The sequence below is a fragment of the Trachypithecus francoisi genome, unplaced genomic scaffold, assembly GCF_009764315.1.
Source record: "Trachypithecus francoisi isolate TF-2019V2 unplaced genomic scaffold, Tfra_2.0 Lachesis_group19, whole genome shotgun sequence".
In the NCBI taxonomy this organism is placed as follows: Eukaryota; Metazoa; Chordata; class Mammalia; order Primates; family Cercopithecidae; genus Trachypithecus; species Trachypithecus francoisi.
In genome coordinates, this window is record NW_022681464.1 from 5,539,384 (window position 1) to 5,553,436 (window position 14,053).

Sequence of the window (14,053 nt, forward strand, 5' to 3'; positions counted from 1 at the left end):
GGGTCAGTGGTACCTGCCTATGACAGTGCATATAGTGTGGCGAACAGCTGCTCCCATCTGGGGATGGCCAGGGGCCAGCTGGCCATCCAGCCCCAGAACAGCAATCCCAAGAGAAGTTTCTCCTCTTCTTCCCTCATTGGCATTGGGGATGTGTGTCACAGATGTTTACAGGATATTATGTTGGGGAAAAAATGATGGCAGATAAATGACCATTCTTATTAAACTCATAAAAACATCCATAAAGTGTTTGGTTGAAATGAAGCCCAAAATGAGCCTGCAGGATTGTTGCCTCTCTTTTACTCTTTGAGAAGTTAAAATGGCAGCATGACCCATCTGGTTTGGTCAGGACAATCACAGTGAGGATATTTTCTTTTTAGTCCGAGGAGCCCCTTTGCCCTCTGAGCTGTTACTGTGAGTGGTAATTACTTGATGAGGAGCTAGGATCATTTTAGTAGTCATCAGGCCAGAAAGGAAAAATCAAACTTTATTAAAAAAAAAAAAAAAAAGTCCTTAGAAAGGGTAAAATGTCCTTTCCATCCGACCATGGATATTGAGTGTCATTCATTCATTTTTTTTTTTTTCCAGGAGTGAGAGAGTCCCATCAGATAAGCATTTTTAAGATAATTGCTTCTATCTTGCACCTTGGAAGTGTGGAGATTCAGGCTGAGCGTGATGGTGATTCCTGTAGTATATCAGTAAGTTGCACACCAACACTGGAGATAAAATGTATGCAATTTACCCTGTTCTTACAGCTTGATATGACTGAAATGTGTCTTTACAGTTAGAGGACACTCATAGGTTATTTATTCTTAACAGTAATGGTTTCTGTTCACTTGCTGATAATTTTTTCAAAGAGCCAACCCTTTAAAAATCAGCTGCCATCAAGTTTCTGTTGCCGAGGGCAGGGCATGTAGTGGCTATTTGATAAATTCTTTTTGTTGGGTTGACTTCCCAAGTGCCCTGAAGTACACAGAATTCTACATGTTGTCAATCCATTGAGTACTTTCTGAGCGCCAGACTGAGGTCCCCGCTGCAAGGAGATGAAAGGGCACAGGGCACCGTACCTGATGCTTCAAAGGGGCTTACAGTCTAATTGGGTGAACAAGGCAGGTGGCAACCCTTCCCAAGATTCTGACAGCACAAGGTGGGCTGTTAAGTGAGACATCCATGTGAAAGTAAGGCAAGCTGTCAGGTGCTCCATGAAGGCTCACAACGAAGGTTATTTTCCTGATGCCCAGTGTAGTACTGATATGTGGTAGATACATGTCTAAGTGGATGGACGGGTGATGGAGTAAGCACCAGGGAAGTGGCACCCACAGCAATTGCTGTGCCCTCTGGGATTTAATGGTGTTGGGAAAAGCTAAAGCTGGTATGCTGACCTTGGATAGGTGCATCTGCAATGGTTCATTTTCTACCTCTTGTGCCTATTTATGGCCAGGTCCTGCGGAGGTGCCAAGTATGATTCTTGCTTCCAGGGACTTGGAATTTAAATAACCAGATACTGGAAAAGTACAAAAGACAACACCACCTGAGGGCACGTGTCCATGCTGCTCACAAGCTGATGCTTATTCAACTGACTGGACGTAAATTAACCTCCTTCTGTTTGTCTAGAGTCAGGGGTTATGAGAAGTTCAAACTGGCCCTGTCTTCAGGGAGAGGAAGACCCGAACTGTAGCTGGGATTCAGTAGAGCTCACTGTGTATCGTCCATGGAAGGATACACAATCCATGGGGAATGATCTAGGGTTTGAGAGGGCCCCTGGGCCTGTCCAGCCTGCTGCCATCCCTGGCATGAACTCTGCAGCCTCATGAGAGCCTTGAAGCTCCCCTGTCGGGCCCAGTGGAAAAGGAGGAGGTGTTGGTGCTGGTAGTGTTAGGTGCCCGGAGCTGTTTTGGATATCTGCTGCTTATGTACCTGTGTGGGTGCTCACCTTAGGGGGAAGGAGGGTGTGGTACAGCGGAGTTGGCAGCAGTGATGCCATGGGAAGGACTGTCATGTGCAGATGAGGACCTGTGGCCCAGGGAGTGGTGGAGGAGCCTCCAGTGCAGGACAAACCCTCCCGTAATCTGAGTCTTTAGGGCCAGTGATGTATTATCCCAATATCTTTCCCCTGATGAGAAAGGCATAGAGCATCTGTGCCTCCCCATGCACACAGCTCAGTCAGTGTCCTGCGTTCCTTAGGGCAGCTGTATTGTGTGTCAGGGACGGGTGAGATTGGGAACACCTGCAGTGACCAATGCCTGGCTGAGGCTGGTAAGATGCAGGAAAGGTGACAGATGTGCCCTGCAGTTTGTGGACCTCCAGCCCACCCAACACCCTGTTCCTCTCCAGGCCCTTCGCAGGTCACTTCTTCTTTCATGGGTTCTTACCTCTTCTCTGTGGGGCTGAGCGGTGTGTGTGTGTGTGTGTGTGTTGATTACTTGCTGCCTACTTTTCTCCTTTGTGACACTCCAAACTCTGAGAGGGTAGGGTCAGTTCTCACTCTTTATTCTATCACCAGCGTCTACTATGGTGCTCAGCACTCACCAAGCACCCAAGAAGCAGATGGATGGATCACTGAGGCTCTCCAGGCCTCAGAGGTGGCACACAAGAGAGAAAGAGTGGATGGGCAATTCTGAGATCTTAGTGAGGCTGGTGGTTAGCATGAGAACCAGGGCTGGGGAGTCCCTGGGCTCCTACCTGCATTGTAGGGTGAGACCAGCAAAATTAAGGCTTGAGCCTGTAAGTGAAGTGTCTCTGATCTTACGGTTGATCCTCCACACCCAGCCTCCGGAGAATGTTCAGGTGAGAAGGGAAGTGAATGTTTATTAGGACTATATCTGTTGGGCTCACTGTTGTCCCTCTAGTTACCACTGAGTGTTTATGTGGAGGTGGTATGAGAGTGGGAACATCAGGGCCTCTTAGGAAGGCATGGATGGAGGATGCAGGTGGTAAAGGGGTGGGATGGGGGCAGGAGGGAGGAGGCCTGAGAGGTTGAGGTTTGGATGCTGCCTGGTGTGGCAGCCCTTTCTCTGCTAGGTGGCGGGAAATTCCAGAAGGCATTTGGGTGCAGGTTTGTGGTCTAGGCTGGTCTTCCATTGTTTTGCAACCAAAGCTCTACAGATAACTAGTGGACAGCAAGGACTCTAAGTCGAGATAGCCAAGGTTCACATCCTGATTCTTCTTCCTGCATGTGTGACTTAGGGCAAGTGTGCTAACCTCTCTGTTTCCTCTTCTGTAAAGTGTGGATGACCACCTGCCTCAGTGCTGGAGTGAAGATCCCAGAAAGCCCAGTATGGAAAGGTTTTAGCACAGAGCTCATGGTGAGAGAGTCCTTGTCTAGTATCAGCCTTAGTTGTAGCCAGAATGAACCTTAAGAGCTTCCCTCTTGCTGTACAGGGGAGGAAAAAATAAGGCCCAGAGAGGGGAACCTCGTTCTCTGAGGTCAGAATGACAATGGCAGAGGTGGGACAGGGCCCAGGCAGTGTTCAGTCCCCTTCACTCCTGCCAGCCCGGCTTCCTTGGCTGGACTGCATATCCTTGGGGAGGAGACTGCCCTCTGCTTGCCTGGTGGGCCCCGTTGGTGCCCTCACAGTGCCAGGCACAGAATGTGTGCTTGAGAAATGCATCGTTAAGTAGTTGCTACTGAGAGCCCCACTGATTGTGGTTTATTCCTCGGGCACATAGGATGGGCCTCCTATTGGAAAGGCTGTCTTTCCATAAGCAGTGTGCCTTCTGCTCAGTAGTTTTTATTTTTAATTAAAGCATGAGAATGTGCTCCATGACTGCCAGGGTTACCTTGGAGATGCAACAGCATTCAATTGCATGGACACCAAAGGCAATTTATTTCTTGAATTTAGCAATATGGGCCCGTAAAACTAATCTGCTACCTATGATGTTGGCTATTCTTAATGGATTTAGCATCATTTAATTTTGCCTAAATGTAATTGCACGATGTTAAATCAGTTTCAGTCAGCACCTTTAATCAACAGTCGGAAGAGGGTGAGAAAATCAAGCCCCGCCCCACTGTGGTGGATAAAAGCTGGTCCCCAGGATGGTTCTCAGACAAGTCTCTAACTCATGCTTTCTCCACTGCACTCACAGCACGAGGCCTCAGGGAGGGGAGGGTGCCCATGGGCATGTCTTGGGCAGTCATGGTAGCTGCTGGCAGGCCACTTAAATGTTAGGGAATCCATCTGCAGTGCCGTGCCTAGCAATTAAGAATTTCTTGGAAATAGGTCAGATGAGCAAATTGGACGCTTGCCACCTCTGAACTTGTTGCCTGCCAAGCGGTCCCCAGGCACTTAACTCTACCACATATGGCTTTATGTTTAGGGAAGGGAGAGACAGGCTGGCTTCAGAGAAAAAGGATCTTGGCCAGGAGAAGTAGCCATGGAAACTCTCCGATGAGTGTGAAACGATGGGGGCTTCTCCACACCCACCCAGCCCAAACCAAGCTGATTGTCCTGCCGGGCTGGGGTTAGGAGCTCTGGGCCAGAGGTCAGGAGGCCTCACTCAGCTTCATCTGAGTAATAAGGGACATTGGATTACAATGTAATTTCTTAAGAACATAAGCACTCTTTGATCAAATACTTTCCAAAAATGCTTCTTAAAATATCTATCTCTTGGTGCTACACGGTATATTAAACCAGTTCAGCTGTGTTTAACCTGGTCCTATCCTCTCCTTCTGTTAAGTAAAGCCAATTAATATTCTTTGCAACTACTGTTCCATAAACCGTACATTGGAAAAACACTGGCCTTAGTGATTTTGGATTCTATTATTCTGGTGTTCTATTATTTGATAACTGTTTTGGGTAGATGGATTTTAAATATATGTAGGAGGAAAAAAGTTGCCTGGGGATATGGTGTTAAGGGAGAAATCAAACAGTTATCTGTGTTAATTTTCATTAAGCCCTCATTTAAATCCTGCAAGACAGCCTCATCAGAAAATGAGTCCCACAAGCAATTGAGGGCCATCAAGAGATGGCACATCATGTTCTGAAGGATTCCCTTTCGACCTCAGCATGAATAAGCTCTCCAGCAGGCTTGAGGCTGGGCTACCAGCTTTCCCAGGTGTATTCAGATGAGGGAATGAATAACAGGTGAGAGAATGAATAACAACGATGAGCAGGTTTTCTCATAGTGCCCCGAGTGGGCTGCAAGGATTATCCAAGGAATTTCTACATTTTGGTGAAAGAAGACAAGACCCTGTGGGAAATGTGGCTCTCCAGTGACTCAAATGTCAGGTGATGTGATTGGTATTTGGGTAAATGAGGGTCAAGACTCACACATAGTCCCTAGAGACAGCTGGATAGGCAGGAGATACATTGGGCAGGGCAGTGGTAGAAGCCTTGTGCTGGGGGTGGGGCAGGGGCCTGGTTGAGTAGTTGTACCTCTCTGGGGCTCAGCTCAGCTTTCTACCTGTAGGAAAAAAGGCCTAAACTGGGGAAATTGCCGTTTCCTTCCAGCTCTGAGCATGTGTGATGTTATCGGCAGAAGTGTTCCAGGTGATCTTCCCAGGTCACGATGTGGTCCACGGTTTTGCCATGTATCTTAGCTTTCCACCTTGAGGAACTTTGTCTACATTCTTAAAACACTTGCGGTTTTGGGGGGGAAAAGTTCAGTTTCTGTGATGTTAGCACCACTGAGGCTAAGAAGAAAGCGAGCCTGCTTAAAAGCATAGGACAGTACAGGGTCAGTCCTGGGAGCGACATCGTCCATTGCGTTTCAGCCTGTCTCCTACCCAGCACATCAGAACCACTCACTGGTATCACATACAATTTCAAAAACTCCTCAAGGTGATTCTCACTTAAGCTACCCACCCAGAAGAGCATCATTGATCTGGCCCATCCTGTTACTTTATAGAGCGGGGAACTGACTTCTAAGGGAGGGACATGGCTAGTGCCTTTGAAGGCCCCTCCATCTTAGGAGCCTGGGGTTTGTTTCTGAGCATGCAGCTGGTTAGATGGGGTGGCTCAAAGGCAATGCCTGTAAGTGAGGAATTCTAAGAGGGAGGAAGAGAGTTGCTTTCTGGGCTGTGGGTCAAGCACTGCATGCAGACCTCAGCAGGTGCAAACTGCATTTGGTGTGAATACGCTTGTTACTCCAAATGGATTGCGTGGTCATAAGCTCTCGATTCTCATTCTGCTCCCTTCACTCAGGGACTCACCTCTTACCCGTTACGCAGCAGCAGCCTGGCATGGAGGGAGGGGACAAGAAAGATGGAGAATGTTTTGGTTTTTAAAGTCCTGTAATTTGGTCATTAGCAGGTGGAATGATCAGTTTGAGCATTGCTCTCTAATGGGCTCTGTCATCTCCACTTAGGTCTGTGTGTGTGTCTGTGTGTGTGTGTGTCTGTGTGTGTGTATCTGTGTGTGTCTGTGTGTGTCTGTGTGTGTGAGAGAGACTGCTGGGCTGGCAGCAGGGGATGTGCTGGGATTCTGGAGGGTTGGGAGGCCTTGGGTTTGGCTTGTTTTCCCTCTGGGCAGGAGGGTGGAAGACGCTGGTAGGGGGCAGCTTGTCTCCCACGGTCCTTCTGAACCTATCTCCTCCATCTCCCACAGCCCCAGGATGAACACCTAAGCAACTTCTGCCGACTACTAGGGGTGGAGCACAGTCAGATGGAGCACTGGTTGTGTCATCGCAAGCTGGTCACCACCTCGGAGACCTATGTCAAGACCATGTCCCTGCAGCAGGTGATCAATGCGCGCAACGCCCTGGCCAAGCACATCTATGCCCAGCTGTTCAGCTGGATTGTGGAGCACATCAACAAGGCCCTGCATACTTCCCTCAAGCAGCACTCCTTCATCGGGGTCCTGGACATCTACGGGTAGGCCTGCTGCCTGTCTCACTCTATCTGCTACCTGGGGTGGCTTCCTGCTGGCGCTTTACAGCCAGCGGGGGCCTTGGAGAGCTTCCTGGTGGTTCTCAACTTAGGGCAGTTTAAAATGTGTGGGGCCATTGTTAGTTGGCACAATGATGGGGCCTGAGGCCAGGGAGGCTTAGTGGGCTATAATGTAAGGGAACAGTCCCCAAGCAAGAATGGACCTGTCAAAATACCGGGAGTTCCCCAATGAGAAACTCTGTAAGCATCCGTTTTTACACCTGAGAAAGTGAGGCCTGGAGAGGGAAATGACCTGCCCAACGGGATTTTGCAAGTTACTGTGAGAAATGGAACTTAGATTCAAGTTCTGTATCTCAGTAATATTTTATTTCCATCTACCATTTGACCTCATTGACTGTAACAGTCAAGGTGGCTATTAATACCATAATTTTGTCCAGTGCTGTGCAGATTTGTGTTTTGTGTGGTCATTCCTGAGGTTTCTCTTCCTTTCAGAATTCCAGCCTGATTGAAAGGACTGTTATTTATAACTTTATTTTTGGCAGGGAGAGCCACCGTGGTGTGGTGAAAGGGTACTTGCCTAGCCATCGGGAGACTATCACCAACCAGCTGAGTGAATCTCCACAGATCACAGCCCGTCTCTGGTCTTTCATTTCTATAGCTTCAAATGAGGTTTTGAGCCACAGTCTCCCTGAGGTTCTTTCTAGGTCCTTGTTTGAAGTTAACACGAACTGGGTTGCAACCTACCTCGCACTTCTTTTCTGACCAATGTCCTGTCCTCTTTAAGCTAACAATAGACTAAATCCTCCCGAATCTTTAAATTATAGAAGTCATGGAGTCGTAAAATAGAAATTCAGATCCATAGAAGTGAAACGTCATAAGAACAGTGACACTCCGGTGCGAACAACTGCTTAGCAGGCTGGAACTCAGCCAATGCTCATCTTATGATGAGGCTGGAGTAAAGGCCAGTCCCCTGAAGAAGCGGCCACTTCCCCATGCAGAGACAGGCTCTCCTAATTACATTTCTGATGCTGTTGCTTGTCCCTGGGTTTCACATTGAACTATGTTGCATGCTATGAAGAAAGAAGGCAATCTTTGTGATTTCTACCATCACAAAGGCCTCAGGAACATGCTAAAGAGTTGTCTCCTGCACGAGTTAAGTAACATAAGAGGCATCAGAAGAAATTGTGGAAGGGTCTATTTGAGGGTTTCAATGCTTCGTGCTGTACAAGTTTCAAGGCTGGAGAGGATACGCTTGCACAGTCAGGAAAGCTTTATGTGGGAGCTAAGATTTGAACTGGATCATTTAAACAGGGATAGAATATGGAAACTGAGGGAGGCACCTTTGGGAACAGGAGTGCAACCAAGATGTGAGGAAGGAGCAGAGTGTGAAGGCAAACCTCCTTGCTGATAAGGAGCACACAGTGGAGAATCACCGAGAGCGGGAGGTGAGAAGAGGCATCCTCCCCAGGCCTTCAGCTGCATGACCCCCGGCAGGCCCCTTCTTCTCTGGTCCATCGAGTGCCTGCCTTGTGCTAAGCCCTTGTAGTTGCTCTTTGGAGAGCATAGAACAGTGTGTTCTCTGGGAATTTCCAGCCTCATTGTCAATCATTAATTCTGTGTTGTTCTCTCTACTTTGAGTATTTTCAGGTAATTGGATATCCCAAAATACCTTTCAGTATTACCTTCCAAGTAAGAGCTGGGGAAACCCAAGCCGCAGCGTCTGACCCAATTCCCTTAATCCACTTGTAGAAGGATCTAATTTTACTGAGGTTTTGATTTAGGAAGATTAACATGCAGACTCATCAATAGCATGTAAAAATTTTATGATTTCAGTACTACTACTACATAAAATATCATGCCTCAGTTCTGTTGTGTATATATATCATCTTAATAATGCCTTGAATTTAAGTAGTCTGCTTCCTCCCTGCCCTGCAATCTTCCATTGGGTTTTTTGCTGTTCTTAGGAGGCCTCCGTGAGCTGGGCTCCTGGGGCTGCTGAGTCCGCAGATGTCAGCCCGGCTTGTGCAAGCTGGGATTTTGTGTTTATATTTGCCATTTAATTTTTGTAATTGTTTGTTTTCTCTAACATCCTGTGACTGCCCAAAGGGGAGAAATAGATCCCACGGATGGCTTGTCTGGTTTGAAAACAACAGTTTTCCACGGGTGGGGTGACAACCTGGAGGACTTGGTCTCCTATTCCTAGTGCCAACTCCTCACCTGTGTCTCCACCTCAGAGTGGCCTCCAGGCTCCTTTGAGACTGTCTTGACAGCTCTTCCATGAAGGCAGGGTCCCGACACAGGGCCATGAGCATAAGGCCATTCTTGGGAATTTTCCTGCCCTTTGTGCTGTCTTCCGGGCATGCTATGTTGTTTTTTTCTTAATCTTTATTCTTTCTCAGAAGGCAGTTCGCTTTTTTTGGTTATAAAGTTGTCATATTTTAAAAGTGACTTCTTCTTGAGAGAAATAAGTCCCCATGTACGGTTACTCCTCTGTAGCTCAATGCAGTGCTGAGTTCACACTCTCTCAGAATTAAGGATAACAAGTTAGATACAAGGGAATTCAGAGTGAACAAGCTAGCTGTATGCCTGGGCCATTGGTTGCCAAGAAAGCACTTACATACATGCCCTAAATGTGGAAGTGCATGCTACTCAATGGTCTGATTCACCAAGAAATTGTACAAATGTGGACTGGCCCAGGCTCTCTTTCAGGTAAGAGGGTATGTAATGAACTCTTAAAGAACTCTTAGGAGATTAAAATCAACAATTTAACAGAAGAGCAGGTGGCTTGAGTCTGGAGGTACTTTCTAATCTATCAGATCAGTGACATCATTTCTTAATCTGGGAGAAAACAACACAGAACCCTGGGTGGAGAATTGGGATAGCGTGTGTGAGCTGTTTACTGTCATCTGCCCCTTTCCACTTACAGTGTCTTATCTGCCTTATTTCCCTTGGACTTCACACACCTTCCAGAAACCCAACAAACCTGCCTTTTTGTTTTTTAATGTGGTCATTTCTTGGTTACCTGGAAGTGGGCATCACACTCAGCCCTACTTCTTGCCCTTTCTACTCACCTCCTTCCCAGTTCAAACTCATTCCAGTCATTAGGCTTTATTCGTGACTATGAGAAGTGATTCTAAGGACCTTTTCATCTTCTGTGGCATCAGAAAACCCAAGCATTGTTTATTTTTTGAGTTTTCTATTCATATCCCTGACCATCAAACCCTGGAGGAAAAGACCATCTGTCTCTTGTCTCACTCCTCCTTAGCAGGAGTGTGGGGATTCCTGATTACCCATAGAGGATGCCCTGGGGCTGACCTGATGTCTTTGATTTTCTCACTTCTCCTTGTCTCTTTTGAGCAAGAGTGGCAAAAGTGGAGTTCAAAGAGAACAGAAAGAATACTGGGATGAGTTTCTGAATGCAGCCAGCCACATCCATGACATGGAAAGGAACAAGGCGTTGCCTCCCTCTCAGGTTGGAAATGTGCAAAGCTAGGAAATGAGAGTGGAACTGCCCTTCTTTCCCTTGACCCCACCAGTGGCCACTGATTTCTTCCACTGGGATAACTGTCCCTGGATGAGCTGCAGTACCTTTCTAGTGCATTACTGGCCTGCCAGTGAAGCTCATTCGTGAACTGAAGTAATTCTGTACCAAACATGAGCCATTCCACTTTTCCCCATAAATGTGTTAAATGTTACTACAGAATTAGCAGCCAGAGTGAATACACACTCATTTCTCTCTAAGCAAGCAGTACACACGCCAGCATAGTATACACACATTTCTCCCCATTACTGTGTTCTGACTCGTAGTTAACTTGTAGAGGAGAAAAGGCTGTGGGCTCCTAAACAAATTAGCATGGGCCACAGCTGCTTCCACCATGACTATGGTGAGTCCTCTGCTCAGAGGCCCTTCCCTGAGGCTTTTCTGAATGGTTCCAGACACCCAGTGTCTGGTGGAAGCTTCCCTACATCTGTCTCCTCTGTCCCACCCAGCTCCAAAAAAAAGTGCAAAGCAAGCAGTACCCAGAGCAATTTAGCCACCCCAAGCTGAGCTCTTCACCTTAACCAAGGATCTGTGAAGTTGCCTTCATGGCATTTTTGACCAGGCAGGGCATAGAAATTAATAGGGGATATCCTGGCAGCTTTTGGCTGGGATTCCCTTTCCAGGTTGCATTAACCTGCATTTGCCTCTCTAGGCCTGATTAATTGCAGTGTCTAATCCTTTATACCTCTCTTCCCCTTGAGTCTCTAATCCTTTATTCCTATCCTCTCCTTGAGGCAACAAGAAATAAATGGCTTCAATTTGGGAAAAATACACATTTGCTTGTCTTTGATTCCAGCCTTCAAAATGCCAAGGTAGCAGAGGGCGTTGGCTATGGCCAGCCTGTTCTTGCTGAGGACAGTTGGCCTGGGAGCAACACAGGCTGTAGCAGATTCATGTGTTCTGCCAAGGAACAGCTGGGGAGAGAATGGGGGTAGAAGGTGGGGAAGTTTTGGCCCCAGGAAGCAGGACATAGGATTTCCTGGGATTTTATATCCTCCTCAGTCCTCTGTTACTTTCTTGTGGTACTTCCTAATAATAAATTAACATCCAACTCTAATCAGTGCTCTTTAATGGTATATTTACGAATGCTTTTAAGGCCAGGCATGGTGGCTTATGCCTATAATCCCAGCACTGTGTTGTTAATGGTGGAGGGTGTCCAGGTTCTTGGCGTCTTGAACAAAGAATTGGACAAAACGCACAAAGCAAGGAAGGAATGAAGGGATTTATTGAAAATGAAAGCACACTCCACAGTGTGGGAGTGGGCAGAATGAGTTTTACATATTCATTTACAAGTTGTTATGTATTCTGGATATTAATCTTTTATTAGAAATATGATTTGCAAATATTTCCTCCCATTCTTTAGGTTGACTACAATGATATATTTTTAGTAAACTTCTTAGACCCACTGTTCATCTTTCTTTGGTGAGGAAAAAAGATATTCTTTTGCTTTAGTTCTCTTGGTCTCACTCTCCAAAATAAACTTATAAATAACCTCAACCTCAAATCTGCAATAGTTATTTGGAGGCTACCCATCTCCTCTCTAGCCAGTCACAGAAAATGGAGGGGGAGAAATCAGTGATTGCAGTAACCCTTCAGCCTGTGACAGTGACCCAGCCCTGGACAGCCCAGAAAATCCCTGGACATGCCTTCTTCAGGGAGGACATGCATGGTTGCCACAGTGTTCTCAAACCTTGCAGATCATCGGTAGCTGTTGGCTTCACCCTGGAGTCTCCCAGCCTCTTAAGAAAGCCTCATAGCTCAAGAGGGCTCTAAAGCCAGGCTCAACCTTCCCGAATTTTTCTGAGGTGGCCCTTTGGAGTGTGCCTGTAGCCTGACACTGCTCTGTGCTTCCAAGGCTCAGATGAAGTTCCATTTTCTCTCTGTCCACGCCAGTACTCCCACACTATTGTGGCAGGCCAGGTCTCACTAGCGTAGGCCTCTATAGCAACTGTTTCAGCACTGACTGAGTAGGTAAGTTAAATATTAAAAGCTGAAAAAGCCAGTGCCCACATACAAAGGCTGGAATGTAACAAGAGTCCACCAAGAGTCTTGCCTAGGCCCTTCCTGGGCCATAAAGCATGACAAAATAAGGAAGGAATTCTTAACAGGACCTGTTTAAGATTAAACAAGTTTTATTGTGGGATCTGAAGAAACTCCCCAGGTCTCTAGAAACAAGTTTATTGAAGGGTCTGAAGGAACTCCCCAAACCTCTGATTTAGCAGGAGACAAGATAAGGGTAATCACCCCAGCACCTGGACCCATTTAGATTAAGTAAATTCACTGAGGCTCCAGAGAAAGTCTTAGAGACTCAGATCTTAGTTACAGATTAGAAGAATCTAATCTTCCATCTGGGCTGGAAGGCCCCAATTCAAGGCAGTGACTGGCAGACACAGTGCTCATCCTGCTTGGTCTGGAGTGCATAGGGGTGGCCTCCTTCATCCCAGCATACACTTGACATCTTTGATCTTGTTTTTTCAACCTAGAATTATTTCTCGCACATGGGCGTGGCCAAAGACCATGCTTTAATGTGGTTTGTCTCCAAGCAGTTGACTCCTTCAATCTCTAAATGATTTCCCACTCCTCCATGTTTTATACCTTGCTGAGGGAGGTGAGCACCAGGGAAGGAGAAGCCTGATACATTCCAGGCACTGGCCCGGCCCCTTTGGGTGTCTGATGCCTCTATCTGTGGTGGTCCCTCTGCACAGGTGCTATCTCCCCCCCACCACCACTACCTTTATGTCTTTGGATAAATGTACACTTACATGTAGACATATAGCTTAGCAGGTATATATGCTCTGGAAAACTTTGTAATTTTTAGTTGGGCTGGCAATAATTTCCAGGCCTTATCCTTGTAACTGGTTGCAGAAAATAAACACTCTGTTCCTCCCCAGCTCATCTGCATCTTGTTACTGGGCCACAAGAATAAGCCCGACCTTCAGTTTGGTTTGGGAACACTATGGCTTCATTGTCTTTTAAAAACCGGCCACACATACAATTTCTATTCCTTGGGGAGGTTCTCATCTACTAGTTTCCTATCATCAGCCCAGTAGCTCTTCTGGACAGGGACTGTGACTTGCTCATCTTTGCAGCCTTCACAGTTTGGGACAGTTGGTTGTTAGGTTGGGAGAGGATTGCCATATAGTGGGTGTTTTCCTGTCCTGCATTAGAGTTTCAGTCCTGAAGATGAGCTGGGAATTGGAGCATTTGGCAAATTGAGTGGATTTAGGTACTCAAGAGGAATAACTGCCCTTCGCCTTGGGGTGTGAACAGTGCCTGGGATTGTGTTGTCTCTAAAAAACTAGTCCTGAGTTGGAGCATCTAGGCACAGAGAAGCACCTGAGCAGAATGCAGGCCCCACCGTTCCAGGATGCAACCAGCATCCCGAGGTTGTTCAGTAAAGAGACCAGAAGGGTTGGCCTCTCTGACAGACCCAGGGTGGCCTTGTGAGATTTTATAGGCTTCAAGATGGAAAGGGACCTTGAAAGGAGGTCTGGATCATTTCTCTGACCCCGGGGCATGATGGCCCTGCTTTTAAAGGCTTCTCCAGGGAGAATTTCCCCACATGATATTTTCTGTGTGACTTCTAATAATTATTCCCTAGAAGCTATCCTCTGTATCTAACCTGTAGTCCATATCTTTTCAGTCTACCAAAGGCAGAAAGCTGGAGAGTGAGCTTTATAAACTGGAAA

General features: G+C 46.8%; 1 protein-coding gene across 2 annotated transcripts in view; it reads left to right on the forward strand.

Moving 5' to 3' along the window:
- Positions 1 to 14,053, forward strand: part of MYO5B (myosin VB) — a 401,963-nt gene that overhangs the window by 220,845 nt on the left and 167,065 nt on the right. For both annotated transcript variants that reach the window (XM_033177765.1, XM_033177766.1), the window contains exons 9-10: positions 586 to 695; positions 6,543 to 6,808. In XM_033177765.1, coding sequence (XP_033033656.1) covers positions 586 to 695; positions 6,543 to 6,808 — 376 coding nt within the window. The remainder of the gene's footprint in view (positions 1 to 585; positions 696 to 6,542; positions 6,809 to 14,053) is intronic.